The 22451-nt window shown below is 48.4% G+C and overlaps 8 protein-coding genes across 8 annotated transcripts; 2 read left to right on the top strand and 6 right to left on the bottom strand.

The window, feature by feature from the left end:
- Positions 1-45: 45 nt before the first annotated feature.
- On the top strand, positions 46-1756 carry FMAN_09654 (putative quinate transport protein; the record flags this gene model as incomplete). The annotated part of the gene is made up of 2 exons (XM_041825461.1): positions 46-1358; positions 1411-1756. 2 exons carry the CDS (start codon positions 46-48, stop codon positions 1754-1756), a joined length of 1659 nt encoding a protein of 552 aa, XP_041690840.1.
- An 845-nt stretch (positions 1757-2601) lies between these two features.
- FMAN_09655 (uncharacterized protein) lies at positions 2602-5059 on the bottom strand (the record flags this gene model as incomplete). Its single annotated transcript, XM_041825460.1, has 2 exons — positions 2602-4568; positions 4630-5059. 2 exons carry the CDS (start codon positions 5057-5059, stop codon positions 2602-2604), a joined length of 2397 nt encoding a protein of 798 aa, XP_041690839.1.
- A 738-nt stretch (positions 5060-5797) lies between these two features.
- On the bottom strand, positions 5798-10828 carry FMAN_09656 (uncharacterized protein; the record flags this gene model as incomplete). Its single annotated transcript, XM_041825459.1, has 6 exons — positions 5798-9293; positions 9345-9905; positions 9960-9984; positions 10031-10201; positions 10253-10371; positions 10425-10828. 6 exons carry the CDS (start codon positions 10826-10828, stop codon positions 5798-5800), a joined length of 4776 nt encoding a protein of 1591 aa, XP_041690838.1.
- Positions 10829-11260: 432 nt separating this feature from the next.
- FMAN_09657 (uncharacterized protein) lies at positions 11261-12458 on the bottom strand (the record flags this gene model as incomplete). The annotated part of the gene is made up of 2 exons (XM_041825458.1): positions 11261-12241; positions 12300-12458. The coding sequence occupies 2 exons, from the start codon at positions 12456-12458 to the stop codon at positions 11261-11263; spliced, it is 1140 nt and encodes a 379-aa protein (XP_041690837.1).
- Positions 12459-14536: 2078 nt separating this feature from the next.
- On the top strand, positions 14537-15333 carry FMAN_09658 (uncharacterized protein; the record flags this gene model as incomplete). Its single annotated transcript, XM_041825457.1, has 2 exons — positions 14537-14692; positions 14824-15333. 2 exons carry the CDS (start codon positions 14537-14539, stop codon positions 15331-15333), a joined length of 666 nt encoding a protein of 221 aa, XP_041690836.1.
- Positions 15334-15475: 142 nt separating this feature from the next.
- Positions 15476-16727, bottom strand: FMAN_09659 (uncharacterized protein; the record flags this gene model as incomplete). Its single annotated transcript, XM_041825456.1, has 2 exons — positions 15476-16567; positions 16617-16727. 2 exons carry the CDS (start codon positions 16725-16727, stop codon positions 15476-15478), a joined length of 1203 nt encoding a protein of 400 aa, XP_041690835.1.
- A 336-nt stretch (positions 16728-17063) lies between these two features.
- Positions 17064-18060, bottom strand: FMAN_09660 (uncharacterized protein; the record flags this gene model as incomplete). The annotated part of the gene is made up of 3 exons (XM_041825454.1): positions 17064-17554; positions 17616-17864; positions 17916-18060. 3 exons carry the CDS (start codon positions 18058-18060, stop codon positions 17064-17066), a joined length of 885 nt encoding a protein of 294 aa, XP_041690834.1.
- Positions 18061-20548: 2488 nt separating this feature from the next.
- On the bottom strand, positions 20549-22312 carry FMAN_09661 (uncharacterized protein; the record flags this gene model as incomplete). The annotated part of the gene is made up of 5 exons (XM_041825453.1): positions 20549-20802; positions 20862-21100; positions 21152-21578; positions 21635-22115; positions 22163-22312. The coding sequence occupies 5 exons, from the start codon at positions 22310-22312 to the stop codon at positions 20549-20551; spliced, it is 1551 nt and encodes a 516-aa protein (XP_041690833.1).
- Positions 22313-22451: the final 139 nt, after the last annotated feature.

Genomic DNA, 22451 nt, shown 5'->3' with positions numbered 1-22451 from the left:
ACAGACACATACTCCTCCCGCTTGTGCTGGCTGACAATCTTCATCATGGGTCTCTCAATCAACAACATCTTCGCCGTCAATGAGGACAGGCCGACTCCCAAGGCAGTCTACAACTGGCGCGTTTACACCTGCGCTGCCATCGCGTCTTTCGCATCATGCATGATCGGCTATGACTCCGCCTTCATCGGCACGACGATCGCGCTGCCGAGCTTCACAGAGGAATTCGACTTTGCCTCGTACGAACCTAATGACCTCGCGCTTCTCAAGTCCAACATCGTCTCCGTCTATCAAGCCGGTGCTTTCTTCGGCAGTTTATTCGCATACATCACCTCGTATTTCATCGGTCGACGATACTCGCTCATTGCATTCAGCTTTGTTTTCATGCTGGGCGCCGGTATGATGCTGGGCGCTAATGCTGAGCGTGGCTTGGGTCTCATCATTGGCGGTCGTGTTCTCGCTGGTGTTGGTGTTGGTGCTTGTTCGAACATGGTTCCCATCTACTGCTCTGAGCTGTCCCCTCCTGCTATTCGCGGTCGTCTCGTTGGTATCTACGAGCTTGGCTGGCAGATTGGCGGCCTTGTCGGCTTCTGGATCAACTACGGACTTGCTGAGACCATGGCTCCCAGCCACAAGCAGTGGATCATTCCCTTTGCTGTCCAGCTCATCCCCGCAGGCATGCTTCTCTTCGGTTCCTTCTGGATCCCGGAGTCGCCCCGTTGGCTCTTCTCCAGGGGTCGCCGTGAGGAAGCCATGAAGAACCTGTGCTGGTTGCGACAGCTGCCCGCCAGTGACCTTTATCTCGTTGAGGAGGTCAGCTACATCGACCAGGAACTCGAGCGCTACAACAAGGAAGTCGGCCCCGGTTTCTGGAAGCCCTTCACTGCGCTCAAGAGCCGCAAGATCCAATGGCGTTTCTTCCTCGGTGGCATGATGTTCCTCTGGCAGAACGGTTCCGGCATCAACGCTATCAACTATTACAGCCCTACTGTGTTCAAGAGCATCGGTATCCAGGGCACCAACACCTCCTTCTTGACCACCGGTATCTTCGGTGTTGTCAAAACCGTTATTACCATTATCTTCATCCTGTTCCTGATTGAGACTGTTGGACGCAGAAAGTTGTTGATCATCGGTTCAGTTGGTGGTTCCCTCTGCATGTGGTTCATCGGAGCCTATATCAAGATTGCAGACCCCGCTTCCAAGGTTGCTGCTGCCGCTGCCGACGGAACTGAGGCCCCCAAAATGACGAGCGGTGGAATTGCTGCCGTCTTCTTCTTCTACCTCTGGACTGCCTTCTACTCCCCCACATGGAACCCCATCCCCTGGGTGCTCAACTCTGAGATCTTCAACGAGAACTCCAGGTACGTTTCTTCAGTCATCTCTCTACCTAAATACATTGCTAACATGCTTCAGATCACTTGGTCAAGCTTCCGCTGCTGCCAACAACTGGTTCTGGAACTTCATCGTTTCTCGCTTTACTCCCCAGATGTTCCTCAAGATGGGCTATGGCGTCTACTTCTTCTTCGCGTCGCTCATGATCCTCTCTTCCATCTTCGTCTTCTTCTTCATTCCTGAGACCAAGGGTCTGCCTCTTGACACCATGGATCGCCTCTTCGAGATCAAGCCCGTGTGGAAGGCCCATGCTCAACTGTCCGAGGAGTTGACACTGCAGGAGGAGGAGTTCCGACGCAATGCCGAGGGTGCCGACCTTACTGCTGAGAAGTCTCGAGCTATCGCTGAAGAGAACGAGCAGGTTTGAAGGAATTTATTTGACAGGACTTCATGTTCTTAGAGGTTATACTCAGACTTAGTTAATAACTAAACAACGTACTATCAACTTATGATGCAAGGATTCCTTAATTGTCAACTACCATGTGACGTGTTACAATACCTATGCCACTAAACTCTTTCAGGAAAAGCAGTTTCAGTTTGCGATCGCTGGGTTGATCAGGGTTGAACCTAAGCAACACGTCAGTACAAGGCGAAAGATATTCCGATCCAGAGAAACTTGCCTCCATCGAGATAAACGATTTGGCCACTATAAAACAAGCCACCCTTGCCAGCAAGGAAGAGGATTGTCGCAGCCATATCAGTATCATGACCAGGTCGCCCAGCCGGGTTAGCCATCTTCTTATCGATATTGCTCTTGTTGCCCTCATCAGGCTCTCCAGTAGCTATCTCACTGGGGAACAACCCTGGTGCGATAACATTGACTCGCACTTTGACGTCCTTGTGAGAGTAGCTATTATGCGACTGAGGTGGGTAAGAGCAGCCCTGGAGGTGGCGTAAGCTGATTGTCCCATGCTCGAACGCTTTATAGCTCCCGAGATGGTAGAGACATTGATGATTTGTGAGGAATAACCTTGAGTAGTCTCACGTCCTTTGGCGATAGGGTGTCTGCTCCGCAACTACTTATCGGCCGCTTACTGTCCACAAATTTAATCTCCAGAATATAAAACAATACTGCATTGTGAGAGGATTTGAGATACCTGCGAGTAGTATCGTGAGTTGTCTGTTGCACCCTTCACGTCTTTTCCTCTTGATATGTAAAACAAGGGGATTTTCAACTGGCCTTCCAAATAATCAAATTAATACTTCTAAGATCTATACTAAGGAGATAGTACCCCATTCCGCTGTAGTGAAATGCGGTAGCAATGAACACTCGACTTCTTCATTGCGTATCAAGAGCTCTTCTTCCTGACTTACATTCCCTTCCTGTTCAGTATCCTCAGAGGCAGGAATGTCAATCTTCTCGTCACGTTCCTCAATATTTGACTGATGATCAACCGCATTTTTGAAAACCTCCCCTATCAGCACTTTCGAATCACCATGAGCCGCTGCATACTGACCAAGTTTCAAGTCAAAGACGCGCTCGTTTTCCGTCAAGCTTCCATGATTAAGGGATGAGTTCTTCCCGATGCCTAATTTGATAATTGTGTTGCTGATTATGGGGCTGAGCGGAGATGCATAATCGCAAGTCTCATGCCAAGTTCCGACCCTAGTATACTCTTCGCGGCCCTCGCTCAGACTTCTCTGCAACAAAAGTCCAGAAACACGCGGTGAGCCTGACGGGAACGTCCGAACTTGGCGTAGGTATATGGGGAGGAGGAAATATTGTAAAGAAATGTCAACCGGCTTACTAAGGGAGAAGCTAAATGTGATAGTAGTATCATCAAATGGATCGCATGCTTGAAGCCGGAAACAATCTAGTCCTCCTGAAGATAATTCAACATCGTAATCTCGACGAAAAATCAATTCTTGATGTTTCCTGTTTGCGTTGCCAGCGAATATTACTGGCAAACGCAGGCATCGGATCTTCAAAATTGCTCGTTCAAAGAAAGAGAAAGGGTCGCTTGTGGGTGGAATAAGCACAGTTTGGCTTAATAAAGCCAGAGGCTGGTACTCATCTGACTCGAATGAGTTGGGATTCCTAGTTGAGATCTTTGGTCCCCTTCCGCATAAAACGATACCTGTCGCAACCAATCCGGAAAATCCCAACCAGGACCACGAAGGTAGCACCATAGTGAGCCCTCCTAGCTTCAGTTTTGACTTTTGAGCTTTTTTTGCTGGTGGCTCCCATAGAAGGTCTTGCATCCAAGAGTCCAGCCAAATACCAGCAAAATACGTACCGCCAGTCTTACTTGCGACTAACCTAGCAAGGCCTGCGATGGCAATAAGCCTGTCATTTTCAAATGTCAAGTCGCTACTGGTATACTTCGAAAGTGTCTTACTCCAGGCCATGTCCTTGTGAGGCCCAGTAAGATCTTGAATCGATTGGCGTCCTCCTTCCTTGGAGATAGAGTCAGGAGAGACCTCACTGCCGGTGCATCCGTCACATTCCCAGTACAATTGATCGTTCCCGAGGTACAATATCCGCCTCGAAAGGCACCGTTCCTGTAAGACCCACGCCCGCTGGTTTATGGGTGCTCCGCTCACATGAAGTAGCATGTCGTTACACACAGTCTCCTCGGCAAATACCCATTCTTTTGAGTTTGATACACAATCATGCTTTCCATAGCACTCAGGAGCCCGCGGTCGAGGTATACTCCGAAGCTGACAACGACGGAATATGGAAAGACCAGGGAAGTCCCAGCAAATTGACAGTGTAAGGAAGGCATATTGATAAATATCCATCATCAATGGAGCCTCATTACGGAATTCAGACCCGCCATCATCCTGTATGATGCAGAGAGAATCAATCCAGATATATTGGATAGGTATAGCGCGGCAAATAGAGATGATATCTCGGTAGCTTTGTGGCAGGGCGGTATCCGGCTGAAAGTTACAATACTTCTTGTAATTGCTGCTACAGAGTTCAGGTGTATCAGATGACCATCGATGAGAGAGCGCAGCATACGGAACATGTCCTGGATCCTGCTGGATACGCCAAACCCTTGAATTGACGTCACCCAGATCCAACAGTCGAGTCGGCATTCTTGCATGTTCTGGTGGGGTAGGTTGCGTTAAACACTGGGAGTGCTTTGCCTCGCAAGTTTTGATCCAGCGGTTTGCGACGACAGCAGCCGACTTAGGGGTATGCTGCAAAACAAGCGGAAACTCTCTTTCGACCTCTAATTGAGCATTTGTGAGTATATATAATAGAAATGCTTGAAGCTCCATTGACTAACTTACCCAGGTAATGCCTTTCTGTTATCTTCCGTATAGAGAATCTCAAAAACTTTGTCTCTAGCTTACCGCCCATCAGCCATATCTCAACCTCATAATCGCGCGAGGCGGGGTAATTTCGAATTGAAAAGACCAGTGCCGAAAATCCCGCTATTGCTTCATTATTCGGCGATGCAACTGGAGATGATCGAATGTTTCGCCAAAGAGTCCAACAAATAGGGCAGCCATGGCTCAATGATAAGACCAGGGAGTTCCACGATGCGTGTAGAGGGAAGAAACCAAACCGATACCAATTCTCTCCAAGACGCGAATCTGACATTCTGCTCCAATTTCCATGTTCTGACAGTACTTTGGATATTGCTGCGATAAAGCCTTCGTTATCCCCTGACGCTGGAATGTTGGGCAAGGCTGTTTTACAAGCTTTGCAAAGACTCATCTTCACGACAAAAAGGGCTCAAGCATGAGTATGCCAAAAGCGGGGAAATATGTGTTGGGTTGATCTGGGTCAAGTGATTTGTAGTTGGGGATGTGAGAAGGATACGCAATGTGACGAGTTATCTGCGTGGTATAAATATGAAACCCAAAAGAGGCAAGCAAAGGCCTCCAAGAGGCAAGAGGCTGCTATTTATCCATACGTGGTTGGCTCGATTGAGATACCCCTCTCAATTTTCAACACAGCCTGGTTCGCAATCAGGCGGCACTCAGTTTAATGTGGCTCTACTAGTTAGCCACCCTGTCATAATTTTTCAGTCCCCACCCAAGTACGGAGTCAAATAACATGCTTCAGTCGATTTTCGGAATGCTTTAGCTACAAAGCTCCGTAAAGGTGCTGGAATCCATGCTCATCACAGTTTGCCGCACAGGCCAGCGACCCTGAGTGGCCGCGAATCACCGAACGGTGTTAATATTAATATGCTGCGCAATTACCTGTTTTGTCCTAGAACTATATTTATTTAGCAACACGGATGTTAGGAGTAAGAATTCTGGCATTTTGCGGATGAGGGCACATTCTTCCAAGTCGAATTTATTTACGTAAAGCTAAAGGGATCTTATACGTATTGATTTGCCATTAGCGTCACTAATTGAAGGGTATATACCAAGTTGTCAATGCCGAAGCAAGTCATCAGCCACAAGTCTTAATTGCAAGTAGGACAACTTCAACACTCTTTAATATTTAAGCTCTACCATGCCCAGTGGAGAATACACGTTGTCTGACCCTTCCATAACGGCTTTTAAGCTCATTAAGCTTATCGATCCAAAGTTCACACTTCGCGGCATGCGCCTTCTCAAGAGCCTCATCTATATCCGCCCCTTCTTTGGCCAATACCTCAGCACCGCTCCAGTGACACATCCGAATAGCAAGCATCAAAGCAGAGTCACCACCAAGATCATAAGCATCCAACAGCTCTCTGTCGCCCCCACTGCACAAAGACTTGAGTTTCTCGGGGTTCATTGCACGAACTGCTTGGTGGAGAACTGTATCGCCGTATGCATTCCTGGTTATATCGTCTACCAGAGAAGATGCAGCCTGTGTTGGCAGAACTTCGTAGAGGGTCTTCTCAATCTTCTTCTGTCGTAGCTTTCGTGCTGTGAATAATGCCTGTCTCTGATTGTACAAGTCATCGGGATATGCAGCCAAGACCTTTGCAACCAGGGCTTCATCTCCTGCTTTGGCTGCTGCGATGATATCTTGAGGCTGAAATTCCACTTGACGCTCGCTTAGAATAGCCCTTATTCTCGTCAGGTTAAGAACTGTTGCAACTGCGAATGGCGTTTCTCCCGTGTCGCGGTGCGGTACGTTCAACTGTGCCCCGTTCTCGAGAAGGACCTTTACCATCTTTTCATCTTCCTGCTGCACAGCCACATGAAGGGGTGTCGCCCCTGATGAACCTGTCGATGAGATGTTACTCATGTGTTTGATCAATAGCACCGCAGCCTCGTCCAATTGCTTTCGAATAGCAGTGCAAAGTGCATCGGTGAAAGCCGTCAGCCGCCTGCTTTGATATTCATCCATATCCGTCTTAACCAACAACTCGGCGGCCTTGTCAGCTTCCACAAGCTTGGTCAAGCTCGTGATGTCGGAGAGCTCAATAGCCTGTCTGAGGGGCGTCCCAAAGCTTGTACACGGCGTGGCCAGAAACTCAACCAGGGTCTCTGGCGCAGTCTGAAGAATATTGTCGAGAAGGCACTGCAAGTTCTCATATTTCCGATACCTCACAGCCACAGTGATTGGAGTATCATCTCTTGATGTCGGGGCAGCCAGTACAGCGTTGTTCTCTAACGCCCATTTCAAGAACGCAGTGTCGTCTCTACCAGCTGCTGCGTGGCAAACACTGAGTTTGGATCCATCTAGGCTATTGACATCAGCGCCCTTTTCGACAAGCAGATTCAGGATTGCGAGAATCTCAGGACTGATGTCTTTCCCTTGTGTTGGAGCAACGTCAATGAGACCGTGGAGAGCACTAGACAGTATATCCTTGCTAAATGGCAGATTCTCAATCATGAAGGTAGTAGCAATCCACTTGAGATGATCGATTGCCGTATGCAAAAGTGTCTGGTCGCCATTGTCAACATAAGAGGTATTGGCCCCTCCATCTATCAGGCGCTTCAACAAGCGTAGGTCCTGGTTGTTTCCAATTTGTACAGCGAGCTTAAGTATGTTGTCCGGAAGTGAAGTGGCTTGGACAGGCCAGGTATCCAGTATCATATGCGCCACCTCCTGAGTCAGCCTGCCGTCAGACAAAGCTTCTGTGAGAAGCTGCTGGTGTGCGAAGGCACTATCCAGTCTTTGTTTCAAGATCTCCAAGAATACGTCGCCCTTCGCGACACAATCAGGCAGAACAGCTAGTATACTCTTTGCCGTTGAGACTGGGACAAGCTTCTTGAAGATGGCTGTTTCGCCTTGTACCATCGACGCTTTGAGGCACTCGCCATCTTCCTCTAACAAGCCTATTTCTTTTCGACCGTATGTTTCGGCGTGACGAAGGAGTAATTCAACCCCAGCCTTGTAGTTGCTCGAAACTGCGAGAAGCAATGGAGACGAGACTGTCGCTGCTTGGCGGGATCCAGATGATGATTGCTGTTCCCAGGCGCTCCATCTGTCACTTGGGCTTCCTCTAGTTGCCGCATCGGACTGCCTGGGCCTGTATCCCTCTCCATACTTCCCCGTCATCTCAGGGTCAGGTTCACCCCCCCTTCCTTCAGGCTCTTCCCTGTATTCCGAGAAAGGCAATTTCGGAACATTAGAGATCAGAAGCTCTGTAGCGCAGTCTAGATTCTGCTGCTTGATAGCAGCATGCAGAGGCGTCCATCCGTTTTGATCACCGACCTCTGTACAGTTTGGATTTGACAACAGAAGTTTGACGACATCCAAATGGCCCCTATCAACAGCATAGAGTAGAGGAGTCCAACCACGAATATCAGGTTTGTTTATGGCTCTTGGGGGACATGCAGGCATTAGACATTTCAACCACGTCATGCTTCCAGTTTGTGCTGCAAGGTGGAGTGACCCGCGCCCATCTGGCATGATTCTATATGGGTTTGCCATCTCTGCGAGTTGTGTTGCCAGACCGTCCCAGTTATTCTCGATGGCGATGAAGAGTGGTGTCCGTCCATCAGCTTCGCAGCGATTCACATTTGCACCAGCTGAGATGAGTCTAGTAACGGCTTCCTCGTTCGCGCACTCAATCGCCAGATGTAGAGGGGTTCTATCTCTTTCGTCTGTTGAATCGAGAAGATCAAGTTCCAGAAACACATCGATCACCGAGTTTTGACCGTTCTCGATAGCCATATGCAGCGGCGTCCTGCTTCCCACTTTGGCTTTCGATATCTGCCAGGCAGCTTTGCTGAGATGGGTATCTTCTAGAAGTATTCTTGCCAGATCAGACAGTCCATGAACAGCTGCAACGTGAAGTGGTGTGATTCCTGGAGGATACTTATAGTATCCATGAAGATAGCGTGCCTTGCGTACCCAGAACTTAAAGTAGTTCGAACCAGGCTCGAAGAAGGGGAGTAGAACAGACGTCCAGATATCTTTTAGCTCAGCCTCTGAGAGTTTCGAAGCATAAGCTGGCCAGTTACTAACGGCATGCTGGAGAAATGGCGTGTTTGTAAACACTTCCGGGCTAATGTACAGATCGTCATCCTCTAGTGCAGCTTCTACCTCTTCGGCAATTCCGCCAGCCGAGACGTTCTCGATGGTTAGATATCGAATACAAGCCGTGAGAAGCTCGAGGTTGCCATTGGACTTGTCGAGATACAGTTCGTTCTCTCTGTTGCCCTCGATCTTGGTAGACTGCAGAAACTGATACACCGAGTAGTGTGCCAGATCAATCTTGGATGTGGCCTGAGATTCTCGAACCAGGCTGCCACAGAGCTCGAAGACGTAACTCTTCTCACGCAACGAGTTGGCTTGCACATCGTCGAGTGTCTTTGTATCCGATGTAATGGCGATTCCTTCAACCAATTCTGACAGATCGAGTGGTTTGTTAGCAAACATGACAAACTGTAAGATACGCTTCGCAAGTTTCTTCTCTTCTTCATCTTCGAGTGTTTGAAAGGCTTGTTCAAAGGTCTTCTCGAGGTTGCGGGGTAGGGCCTGCACAAGCTTTGGACTAAGAGCTGTTCGGACGCGGGAAAGATGGTCGATTTGACATATGACCCAGATGAACCTGTTGAGGCGGACCGTCAGCGGTTGGCTGTGAGATTTGGTGGGTACTTACATTCCATCAGCGCGAACGATCAGCTCTTTGATGACAGCCTCAACTTCAGATCCGCGGAATCGGCGCTTATTGAGCTTCTTGCGGACCAAGCTCTCAATGTCGGATGCAACGTCTGTTGACGTGATTGTGATCTTGAAACAGGACGAGAAAGCATCGTCGAGACCCATTCCAGCTCGACTCGCTATCAAAACCTTGAACGCGGTATCTGCTTCTGGTAGAATCTCTAAAAAGTCCAAGATCTCCCAGTATCCACCCATTTCGTCTAAGCCATCGATGACAAGAATAACTCTCTCGAAGTAGTTAGAGAGATCAGAGAATAGAGATTGCAGGTCTTGGAGACTTGGGTGAGCTGATCGTTTGCGATATTTTTCGTAGATATTGTTCACAACTTCTAAGAGGACGCTTAGGTTGGAGGATTGTTTGAGAAGCTGGCCTATGAGCGACCCGACTAGATTTGTAGGCGAGAGGCTGGATGGGTTGGTGAAGCGACAGTAGTGGTAAACGACGGCGTTACTCCCAGGCTCAAGCGAAGACTCTTGAAGCGATTCGATAACCTTGGAGCTTAAAACGGTCAGGCGCCATATCTTCTAGATGATATTGTTTTGAGAGACTCACACGACAACCGACTTTCCCGAGCCCTCTGAGATAATGCTTAGCATAGGCATCAAGAGAGTCAAGGCACTTACGTGTTCCGTTGAGACATAGCAATGCCGAGCCCGGACTAGACAGCCAGCTGTTGTATTCCCGCCTTTTCAAAATCCACTCTGCTGAGGATGCATCGCGTTGCTTGCACAGATCATCGTGTTCATCTTCTGTTGGTGTACCAAGCCACTTGATGATCTTTTCTTGTTGCTGAACTGCACAGGATTATTTTAGGCTACTTTCGCAGGGAGGAGATAAGTACTTACTCTGACCAGCATCTACCAATCGGCCAACTGCCTTCTCAACACCCTTCTGAGTTTCGCCTAGTGACTGTAACTGGGCCACAATACCTTCCATCTGGATCTGGAGGGTTTCGGAGTGAGAGCTTGTTCCATATCAGTATTTCTTCATTCTTGAGCAGACAAGGAAGGTCTTTACCTTTGCTCAAGCTGAAAGCACAGAACAAAGAACATCTTGTACTGCTCAATACGTCGAAGCAGCTTGACTGCCTGCTCCTCCCGCCCACCAGCCTTGATCAACATCTCAACACGATTTGACTTGGAGACCTTGGCTATCAACTCATCAATAAGCTTTATCGTAAGCTTGCTGTCTTCAATAGTACTGTGAACAGCCTTCAGATCAACATCCAGAGACTGAAAGGCCTCTAAGTGCGCCTTTACACCGAGCAAGATGCCCGAGAAGTTGGCTGTCTCAACAACGAGCGTCTTGGTGTCGCTCGTATCCTCATTTAACTTGGAGTTCAACTTGTAACCGGATGATATAACAGCCCCCGCGAGACTCACCAGGCCAGCGATGCTAGCAGCAAGCGATAACGGATCCATTATTGTGCCGTGAAAGAGAGATTGAAGAATTGTGTTGAAGCTCGTGCGGGGAATCCAGCCGCACGATATTCCAGTAAGCAGAGTGGTACAAGCCCACATCAACTGCAGAACTTCTTACTGGTTGGGTAATGCAATCCATCTTATCGCCTTGACTAGCCCCTTCTATTATTGGTCAAGTAACGGTGGGATTCCGTGTGGAAACGGAAAGAGACCCTAGACCCACGCGACATTATTCATCATGAATTAAGCAGGGCATAGTGACTCCATTTGGTTGATTCACCATGAGGGACAAACTGTAACATATTGTAAAGAAGCAATTCTCAAGACTGTTATTATTGCCAGGGTATAAAGAACTAACATTCAACACAACCTGAGGTTTTTATTCTGAATTACTGAATCATAATCTATCTCCTCTTTTCCCTTACAACCAGCTTAGACAGTGAAGTTGCGGTGGGCAAGCTCATAAACAAAGCCAGCAGTAACCTTGGCATGTTCAATGACATGATCAAAATCAATATGCGCAATAGTGTCGTTGGGAGTGTGGATGTAAGGGTTATGGTTTCCGAAAGGTGTCTCGAAGAGGAATGATGAGGGGAAGCCGTTGCGGTTAGCTGAGGCGTGGTCAGAGCAAGCATAACCGCAGGTGGACTCCTCGTAGGGGATGTCGGCATATTCTTCAATGAGGAGCTTGAGGAAGTCATTTTGTGTAGGGCTTGTGTTGTCGGTGATAAGACCGAAGCGCTCTACTCCGTCACGGCCCTTGTAGCCAACCATATCCTGGTTAAGCATAGCCTCAACTTGGATACCCAGTCGAGCATAGGTGTTGAAGATATCCTGAGAACCAAGAAGGCCAGTCTCTTCAGCTGAGTACCAGTGGAACTCAACAGTGTTGAGATGGTCGCCCTTGGCAATTCGGGGATCCTCCAGGAAGGCGGAGAGAAGGTTCAGAAGCATGATAGATGCAGAGCCGTTGTCATCAGCACCAGGAGCACGACCAGCTCCACGATCATTGGAGATAACCGAGTCAAGATGAGAACCCGTGACAACAGTCTTGAGACGCACCTGTCCAGGAATCGAGACAATGATCGAAGGCTGCGACCAAGCTTGGTGCTGGACCAGTCGGACCGAGGCATAAGGATGCTTGCTCTTCTTGATGGCCTTCTGGATCTCTTTGTGTAGCCACTCAGCGGCTTCAACTCCAAAGGCAGAGTTGAAGTAGCGGTTGTGGAATGAGGAGAACTTCTTGAGCTGCTTCTCAATGTTTTTGACATTGACTTTCTTGACGATGTTCTTGACGTTGGTTTGATGAGCGAGCTTCTCGGGGAATTTGCTTGTTGTGCTAGCAAGACGAGCACCTGAGGGAGCGGCGCTGTGGTCCTTCCACTCTGTAATGTCAAAGAAGTGGATGTGATCCTGCAAACAGTCAGCAATGAAGTCTTCATACATTCGAGCATGTTACATGGGAACGTACATCAATCATCTGAAACTTCTCATCCTCCGTAACCTCGACGGTCTCACCAGCTGCAGTCTCCAGTGTATAGAGCTTCTGCGCGCGCTTCCCGGCTCCAATTGGCGCAGTAGCTGTAGCCGAGGCAGCCAGCGCCGCCATGAGAGGGACTGTGTAACGCATGATGTCTAATTGGACGGTGCAGGGTGAGAGGAATAAGATCCGCGCGAGAGCTGAGGAGAGAGGATTGGCGAAGCAGGCCTTGCGAGGTCAAAGCACAGGCAATGTGGACAAACCACGACCTTTATATACGCCTGCAGATCCTATGCAGACTCCGGTTGCCCCGGATCTCAATACCACCAAGCCTCGTGATATCTACATCTCCTGTAAACAACAATTGGCAATGAACGGTCAATGCGACGTTTTGGCAAGCGATTCGTCTGCATCTTTGGTTGCCAAGTCGCTGGGTGGTATTGCCTACTCCACGTTGGGAAGCTCATGAGGGGAATTGCAAAAGAGCCAAGAGGTCAGATCGAAGGGCATTGGTTAATTAGTGGAAAATCGCAACAAGGTCAGAGATAAACATGACGCGGGTCAGCATTTGTTCCTGGGTGGCATGCAAGGAACGCTGGGCACTTGGCGTTTCCCCGCATCTTGAGACTGGACGATACTTTTTCAATTAAGGGTAAATGTCACATTATAACGAAAAAGCCTAGCTATGGAATATTCCGTCGAAGGATAGAATTAATCGTGTCTTTTTATTAGCTTGAAGGGTAAAATTTAAGCTTAATTGAACCATGTCTCCCTCGCTATTCACCGCTCCGGATCTTCCCAGCCCGCGCTTCAAGGATTCTCAGAGAGGGGTAATCAGGCTCGGCATTACAGGAACATGCCCTTATAGGCAGGTCGCTTGGTGATCATCCCACTTTAACCCATGATTGGAAGGTGACGAAAATGCTTGGAAGTTCAACATATTGCTGAATAATCCGATAACTGAGCTATACTTCGAGAGATTCGTCTCTTGCAGTGCAGATTATACAAAGAAATTATCTCCTCTTTTCTCTAGTGGCTTGTTGCTAAATCAAAATCGTTGTACCAATACATGTAGTATGCTGTACTTGCTGAAGTGAGATCCAAGATCTCAAGTTAGCCAGACCAAGAGACAGCGGAAGAGGGACATATTGAGATTGTCCGCTTTATTCTCAATTAACCTACCGGTAGTAATAAGGGAGACGGTGGCGCTCTACAGGCCGCGGCGCGTCGAGTCCACCTAGCAGTCATGAAGCTCTTGCTAGACATTGGGGCTGATATTGATGCGTATGATGACAGATTTGGGTCAGCTCTGGAGGCCGCTGAAAAGGGCGTCAACATGAAAGCAATACGAATGCTCTTGGATCGCGGGGCTAATTTGCGAGAGGCAGGATTTCCTACGTCGTACCTTATAGCGGGTAAGGGATAAAACCGATGTCATAGAGTACACCCAAGTTCTGAAACTTCTTCTCGACAAGGGTATAGATATCAACACAAAATGCACTCGGCATGGAAGCGTTCCCAATAAGGCAATTAAGGCATGGCTACGCGAGGGGACGTGTGAGGTCTCCGACTTTGTCAAGAAGCACAACGCTGACATTGAGTTGAACGATGGGCATGATGGTACCCCACTCCAAGCGGCGTGTATCAGCCCCGGAAAACTGGCTGGAGGACCCATTGATCATTTTCGGAGTAAAGAAGCAGCCCTGGTCCTGCCGAACCTTGGGGCTGACCCAAATTTTCAGGAAGGGGAATCCGATAACGGAATTCAAAAGGCATGTGATCAGGTCCAGCATGACTCTGGTGTGATTGATATTCTTCTCAACAAAGGCGCGGAATTAAACCGGCAAGGAGGCTGCTATGGAACAGTATAACACGCGGCCTGTGCGAGGCCGAGCCCGGAATCGGTTAAACTGCTGCTCAGTAGAGGTGCTGATGTGCGTATGCACGGCGGGGAGTATTGCAGTGTCTTACAAGCGGCCACTTCCGTACGTTCCGGCTACGGATACTATGACACTGTATTTATTGTGCAAAAGCTGCTTGATAGTGGCGTCGATGTTAATGCAGCCGGTGGCAAATTCGGAAGCCCACTACAAGCCGCGACTTACTCGGAGAGCCGAGAATCCGACACTGAGAGTTTAGAAGAAATACTGCTCAGGAGAGGAGCAGAAGTCAACATGCAGGGAGGGATGTATGACACCGCACTCCAAAGCGCTTGAGTACGAGGCAAAATGGAATCAGTCCGCTTGCTACTCTCTCACGGTGCTGAGGTCAACATCGGGGGAGGACGGTACGGAACCGCGCTCCAGGCGGCATGCGTAAATGAACACCTATACCTGAAGCGGCGCTACAACCTGGCGTGCCTATTGATAGACGATGGTGCCGATGTACATATTCAAGACGGGATTTCCGGGAGTGCCTGGCATGCGGCAGCGGCAATATCTGGCTGGGACTATGAAGCCCACGAAACGATGAAGCTACTGCTCGATAACGGTGTTGATGTAAATCATTGCCATAGGCAGCATGGGACTGCTCTAAAGATTGCATGGAAGGCGACATTGAGGATAGGATCGCGTTTCTCCTCGAATATGGCGCTAATATCAATCTCGGAGCCGGTCTCTATGGCTTTCCACTGCAGTCGGCATGTCTAGCGCCTACAAGTTTCTCCTTCCACCTGAACACCGACGGCCTCATCTACCTACTCGACAACTGCGCTAACATCAATGTCAACCGGACAGGCGGATTATTTGGCACGGCTTTACAGGCAGCAGCGTACATAGGCAAGACAGAATGTGTCAAGTTGCTGCTTGAGAAGGGCGCAGATGTCAACCTTCTCGGTGGAAAGTGGCGGAGCGCACTGAATGCGGCTGCGGTCAAAGGATATTGGGATCTCGTCGAGATACTATTGAAGGCTGGGGCCGAGGCAGACTGCACTTGTTCTCTGGAATTGATGAGGAATGGCTGGAAGGAGTTGGGAAGGAAGGTGGGTGCAGTGCTGTGGAACGGTATAGGAACTTTTGGGAGGTAATGAAGTTGGATAAGAACGAAGTAGGAGAGGCAAAGGCTGTCTAGCCTAGTAAAGCTTATAGATACGAAAGACCCTATTCAACATAAGAGAATCACATAGAGATACAGCATAGCCAGGGATTCAATTGCATTTTACGAGTTTATTATACTAAAGCCCAATCCTTCCACTCAAAAACGCGAATGGCCCAGTCCATAAGTAACCACCAGTCTCTTGGCAAACACCTCATAACCAGATCAAACTCTCGTTCCGGTGCACCATCAATCCACCAAATTTGTCGCCCCAGCTTTACTACCATAAAGAAATAACCACATATGGCCAAAGCCCGAGGATTCTTTGCCGCGACGAGATTTACAAAGCTCTCCGAAACAGCAACGGGAAATCGCAGAGGCTTTTCTGTATCTAGTTTGTTATAGATGTAGGAGAGACTGGCTACTGCCGGCACGCAAATATCAATCTCTTCTTCGTTTGGTAACGCTGATAGAGGGTTCCAATATAGTAAAAAGCTAAAAGGGTTTGGGTGAATGTCGTGGGGAATGATGGAGGAGAGAGTTGAGAACTCTTGCCCAATAGAGGGATTCTCAATCATCGTGGAAACTCTTTGAAAAAGGTTCAAAGCCCTACGTGACGATGTAAACCAGTCGTGAGGCTGCCGTTGGCTGCTATGGCTCTCCAGAGAGTATGCTCTTAGGTTGGCATGCATGCAGATGAGTGCACATGTTGCAATGACTCTGGAAATATTAGACTTATTTAGCCCTTCCTTTAGATCCTTCTTGTGAACTTCTATGGCACGAGCCATGTACCTGTGCGAGATCAACAAAAGCTTTGTCTTGAACTTGCCGACGTGCTGAAGGTGAGATGCAGAGGTACCAAGAATTGCATCCATGACGCTGATTGACTGGGTGGCTTGCTCTAGGATCCAGAATGACCAGGTAGCCTGAGTCTTCGTTGCTTTATCGGTCATGTCAACGAAGTGATGCAATAATTGGAGTTCAAACAGACGCTCTGACAGCAATGAAGTTCGCTCCGTGAATATCTCACTTAGCGATGAACTGCGGCTTGCCTGACTTGTTGGCCAAGCATGTGCAACGGGAGTAGTCTCAATGGTTAATTGACTCTGTTTAGGAATAATCTCCACGTTGTTTGAGGGTCTGCCACTTGATCGAGACGTGCCAAAATACTCGCAAAACGCGTCTCGTCTATGGCAGTTTTTACAGACCGGGCGCGTCTCGTCACACTGTAATGGATCAGTTCACTGCGTGGATAGTGTTTTGAAGAATACTTACCTTGATGCGACTTCTCTTGCATGCTTTACAGCCCGTCCTTGACTTGCGATGTGTCCGACGCAACGGACCTGACTTTGTGAATGCTCCAGATGCAGGGTCGAGATCGGCCATTGCTATATCAGTTGGTCGAGTTGAGTATAGAAGAACCGTCGGGAAAATGATAATAACAAATGGAAGCACTAAAACATGTATCATTGTTTTTGGATTTCTGCTGCAATGAAAAAACAAAATAGAAGGTTGGTAAGTCAATTACTGATGGTGCTTTGATTAAATACAATCCTTTACTGTGGCGGAGCGTCCAAGCTCCCCCATCCCCCCCACCCTGTTCTAAACTCTATTTATACATCATAACCCGGCGGCAGGGGGTTCTGCAGTGACAGGGGTTCGGAAGCATAATACACTTGCTTCTCAGAGTATCTGAACTCGCAAGGCCATTTTCCTAGCAATCTATCTGTTGCTTGTCGCCCCTGGCCTTCTTTCCATATCACTTTCGACAGATCTATCTTGCCATACGCCTAGAGGAGTCTCGGTCTCAGAATCCGCGAGGCTCTTGATTCTTATGTTTAAGAACTTCGACGGGTGGAGCACATTGAACATAATGCTTGCAACGACCATCGGGAAACCATCCAACACGAGAACGTAGACTTCCTTAGATTGCAGCTCCCCATCGTGCCCCTCGATATACTCGATCATGCGGAAGAGAGAGCGAATAAGGATCAGGATACTCGCTACATAAATCATCACCAACGACTTTTGCCAGTTGGTTTGAAAGCCAGATGTTTGAGCTGAGGAGTCTTTGAGAAATCGGAAGTGGAATAGGCCGGTCACAATGATGAATAGACCGAAGAATAAAATCTGGACCGTCAAGCCTGCGATGATGATATTCTGTCCTGTTGTCCTCTCTTCTTCAGTATCGGCATTGACAAGCTTCCCACCACCTTTACAAGATTAGCCAACTGCCTTCGTGGGGAAACATGATTTGAAATGGTCCAAACGCACCGATTCCTTGTAGCGCAATAGACATTGCATCTCCAAGAAGAAAGATCTTGGTTAACCAATTAGGTCTGATCAGGGAATACTTCTGTCCGTTCAATAACTGGATTAAGCGGCCCAGGATCATATAAATCGACGCAGCGTAGCAAGTAGGGCCTAGGAGGAGGAGCAGGCTCTGCATGACGTAAGGGCCAAAAGTGTAATCCGGTGCCTCGTCAGCGTTAATGGCACGGCCAATGAAGCCAATGGTTTCAACTACAATTTATCAGTTGGTTAATGAGATTGCTTGATCTAACGCAGACGTACAGAGCGAGCCAATCAGAAATGGTATAAAGAACCATGTCCTTGTCTTCAAGATCTGGAGGAGATGGGTAACCGACGAAATGGCAAAGACAATAATAAAAATAATGTTTGCAGGTAGAGATGGATCATATCGATAATAATTCACCATTGTGGATGTATGTCTTGGTGGTAGAAGTAAAGTGAGGTTCGGTGTTAACTTGAACTGATTTGCTGCGTGTTTCTGATTGCGAAGGATGGTTAAGTTAATACCTTTGTGAACAAGGCAGCAGTATGTATTTTATATGTTGATCTGACTAACACATATTCTATAGAATATTGATACTTTCTCAATGATTTTAATTGACGTAGTGACGCGAGCAAGGCGGTCTCTTCACAGTTCCCGAACATAACCATACCGTACCGATTAACTGTTGATTGGCTACTCTGAAATCGACTTATGGAACCGAAGGCCGCTCGCTGACTGCGGGATGTCTCGGAGCCCGATTCTTCAGCAGCACGATCCAGGCAACTTGCCCACCAGCTATCGTCTTAATAGGTAGAGAATTGGAGCATTGAATAATTAGTGAGAACTAATAGCTACAAGGTGTTTCATGTTGCAGTACTTCATGTCACCTCACACGAAAGTCCCGGAAGCCCGAGTGCATGGGTCTTTTTCAGCCTCCGCAGATACCGATTGGCTCACAATACGAGACCCTGGTTCATTTTAGCCCAAAGTCTAGCTTATACTCTATCTTAGTTCGTCTTTCCCTTTTGGCTAAGCCGACTCGAGCATGACGCGTCACCTACCTATTTGTATTATGCTCAATCTGGGCTGGGCGTGAACCAGATTCGTGCATTATTGCCCAACAATCAGGAGTCCACGAAGCGCATGCATCAAGATTTGAGGCTCGACGACTAAGCGACGAATCTGTGACGACAGACCAGCGGGGCCATAGGAAATAAAGGCAAGTGCCGTGGCTGGAATGAGTGGTTGTAGAGCAACTTCGGAGAAAACTCGTCGGCTCGTAACGAGAGAGATCACCAGACTTGCCGTGACCAACGCCACGACTTGATCAACAAGCCACAAGCTTGTTCTGTTTCTTTTTTGTATAATCGCTGGTATAGATAAAAAAATTGGAAAGAGATTCGAGCGCTCGTAAACGAGTTCAGTTCATGAGCGGGCGCCATTTATGTTGATTTGTTGGTATAAATACCATAAAAGTTTCGTCAATTGGACGCGTTAGTGATGAGGCTACCACTAACTTTGAATCTATTTTCGCGGTAGCTATTGGCTTAACCCATTCCGAAGCGTTGGATCAGCACGGATTAATGATTTACATACTTGCGCCATTCGCCCAGATAGCATATTACCCAGTCTAGATATTCATGGCCACCTAGGCTAATGCGACTAATTGACTAAGATTTACGCTACTTAGATCCTATGTGACTACAATGGTTTCATTCCGTTTCAGCCATAATACTGTATCATCTGGGGCCACTAAGCAGTAGCCACTCTCATAGACTGGTCTAGCCTAGCCACGTACAGAAAGAAGTCCCCGAATAACACCTCGATCCCTTCGACACATGTAGGAGAGGGCGGATGGGGGTACCAGAGAACTGTCGCATATGATACGGTAATGGCTCCATTCCCCCATACTACACACATGAGAACATACGCCCAGAGAATATTGAGAAACTTGGGTACCCGTTCTGCTGATTTTGCGTGAAGAATAAGTAGCCCTGGTTTAGTTAGGCACCCGCTTATTTCAGCAATGGCCTCTTGGAGGCGTGGCATTTAGATCGTACCTTTTTCCGTTTCACATTCCGTAACTGTGTTCAAGTTTCGTACGCCAATTTCCCTCAAGCTCAAGACCGAGGGCGACAGATTCTTTCTCCTACTTCCAGCTCCGGCATCGTTGTATCTGGAGCCGACCAGAGACGTGCATGTGAAGCCTCAGACAATCGGGGCTACATGGACTCCTGAGCGCCTACAGAATACTGCGTTAGCAAACACAAAGAAACTATTTGTTGGGCTACATTCCCACGGCGGAGCCTACGTCGTGGGAAACGGACGTGACGGCGACACAGGATTTATTGCCCGGAACTACCTTCACTTGGCCGGCTTGACTCATGTCTTGACGCCCCAGTATCGACTTGCGACTACTGTCGAGGGACGGTTTTCTGCCGCGCTTGGAGATGCCTTGTTAAACTACCTGCATCTTAGTTGAAAGCTTCAGATCCCCCCGAGTAAATTGTTTTGGGCGGTGACTCGGCTGGAAGAAACTTGGTCGTCGCCTTGCTACGCTACATGTCCTATTACGACTCTTAACTTGACATTCCCTGGCCTGCCGCTACGCTTCTTTGGTATCCCTGGACATCGATCACTACGTCCATGAATGCTGCCGATATTCGGGGGTCCCCTTGTTGTGCCACCGATTTCATTTACGAGGACTTCCCAATCTGGGGCGCTGGTGGATTGACGGGTAATGGAAGGATTTTTTATCGAGACCCATATCTGTCTCTGGGAGAAGGGCATGGCTTTAAGAGTCAAATTCCTGTGGGTAAATACCTGGACTGTCAATGCCTATGAGATACATCGATCAGTCACTTGTGTTTCATTCTCACTCCATCCTCCATCCCTCGCGCAGCAGTATGAATTAAGAACTGCGTCGGCCATTCGGTTCGAAGGGAAACAAAGCCGCAATCAAAGCTAAGCCACCGAACAGGGCTGCGCATACGTAAAGCGGCACAGCTGTAGCGGTGTTGCCAGATGAAGCCACAAAGGCTGACACGATACCCATGATCCGATTGAAGGACACCGCGATGCCACTTCCAGTAGCACGGTGTGCCGATGGAAGGACCTCGGCGGTGTAGGCATAGAAGGTACTGTAATAGATGTTGATACAACAAGCTGGAGCGCGACCTCGGTCTTAGTGATCTGTATCTAGCAAGAAGAGACTAGGGGCTTACAGATAGCACAAGATATTCCCACATTCTGCTCATCGGTCTTGATCCCGGTGATGCCAAAAAAGAGAGCCATACCCGATAGCGCGCCGATGAACATGGTATACTTGCGTCCCAGTTTTGTTTCAACGAGGTAGCCAGCAATGAGCGGCCCCGGAATTCCAGAAATCGTTGTCAACGTCAGATTCCGATACGTCTCGAACTGTGAGACAACCTTCCCGGGTACTCTGGTTGAGAGGTAGGCTCTGTTACTAAGTCAGCGTTGTTCCACGTGAAGGAGAATATGGTTCACCTACGGGAGGAATACATAGAATAGTGGATAAGCCAATCCCATGATCGCCCACGAGGCCCATATCAGGAGCGTGCTCAAAGTTGTCTTGCGGGAGACGAAAAGACCTTGAACATGGTTCTTGACATCACTAAGAATAAATGTCTTTTTACCGGCGTTTTTTAAGCGTATTTCCCCACAAGCTTGAAGCTTCTCCAGGGTGAGCGTGCAGGGTCTGTTGTATTTGCGGGCCTGATCTTGGTAATATTTTACCAAATCCGCATCTCGCCCATTTGCCAGAAGGTACTTAGGAGTCTCGACGAGTCGTATCACCGTGACACGGAGGACCGAAAGAACAAAAACAAGTGCGCCACATGTGAACATAACGTACCGCCAGCCAGCGTTGTTATTCCATCCACAGTCGTCGCCGGTGGAACAATTCCAGCGGCTTTGGGCTATCCCAAAAAGTCAGCGCGTACCTCGATTGTACTAGTGGTAGGTGTCGACTTACTCATAAAGCCCCAGGCAATAAATCCAGTAATCGATTGACCGAGCCCCCACCACCCAGCCAGTGCAGTGACTACCCATTGTTTGTCGCCAGGGAGAAATTCAAGCAGGACCGTGGGGTCAAGGATTAGATTCCCACCGGACCCGAAAGTTGACAATGCCAGGAAAGCGCACAAAAATGAAAGATTAGGAGCAGCCCCGCCCACGATCATGGCCAGAGAAGTGATCCAAAGTGTCAGGTTGAATGCCAACCGTCTTCCGAGCATATCTGCGCCAAAACCCCAGAATAGCGCACCCACGACGAGACCAACATTCTGTGCTACAACTCCTGCATTGACGTACGATGACGCAGTAGCGAGCTCCAGAAATGCTTGGGGTCCAGTGACACCTTGTACCATGGTCAACAGCGAGTCCACAGCATAGCCAAAACCGTTGAGGAAGAAGAGCTTCCAGTGGAAAGGCGTCCATCCGAGCTCGTCATTTGCCTGTTTAATGTAAGTGCAAGGCCTGGAGGTAGGAGAGAAGGACCGACATCGTTGACGAGGCGAGTTTTCAGGGCCAGCACCTCATCCTCGAGGTCAGATTCGAGAATGTCTTCGCCGTTTGGGTTAGGAAGGTCTACAGCATCATCGTTGCTTCGAATGCTAGTATCAACTAGGTTTTCTTTCAGAGGTGGAGACATAGCAAGACCTTAAAAATGATAAAAGTGAGGCGGAAGCTGAAGACGGTCTACGCTATTGATGTATTGATGTAAGTCCACGATTAAGAGCGGCAGGATTGTCTATTTTGTAATTGGGTTGAGGAAAATATCATTGTCGCCA

The sequence above is a fragment of the Fusarium mangiferae genome (genome assembly GCF_900044065.1).
Source record: "Fusarium mangiferae strain MRC7560 genome assembly, contig: FMAN_scaffold021, whole genome shotgun sequence".
In the NCBI taxonomy this organism is placed as follows: Eukaryota; Fungi; Ascomycota; class Sordariomycetes; order Hypocreales; family Nectriaceae; genus Fusarium; species Fusarium mangiferae.
The sequence above is the reverse complement of the archived record's forward strand: the minus strand, read 5'-3'. Positions and strand labels throughout refer to the sequence as shown.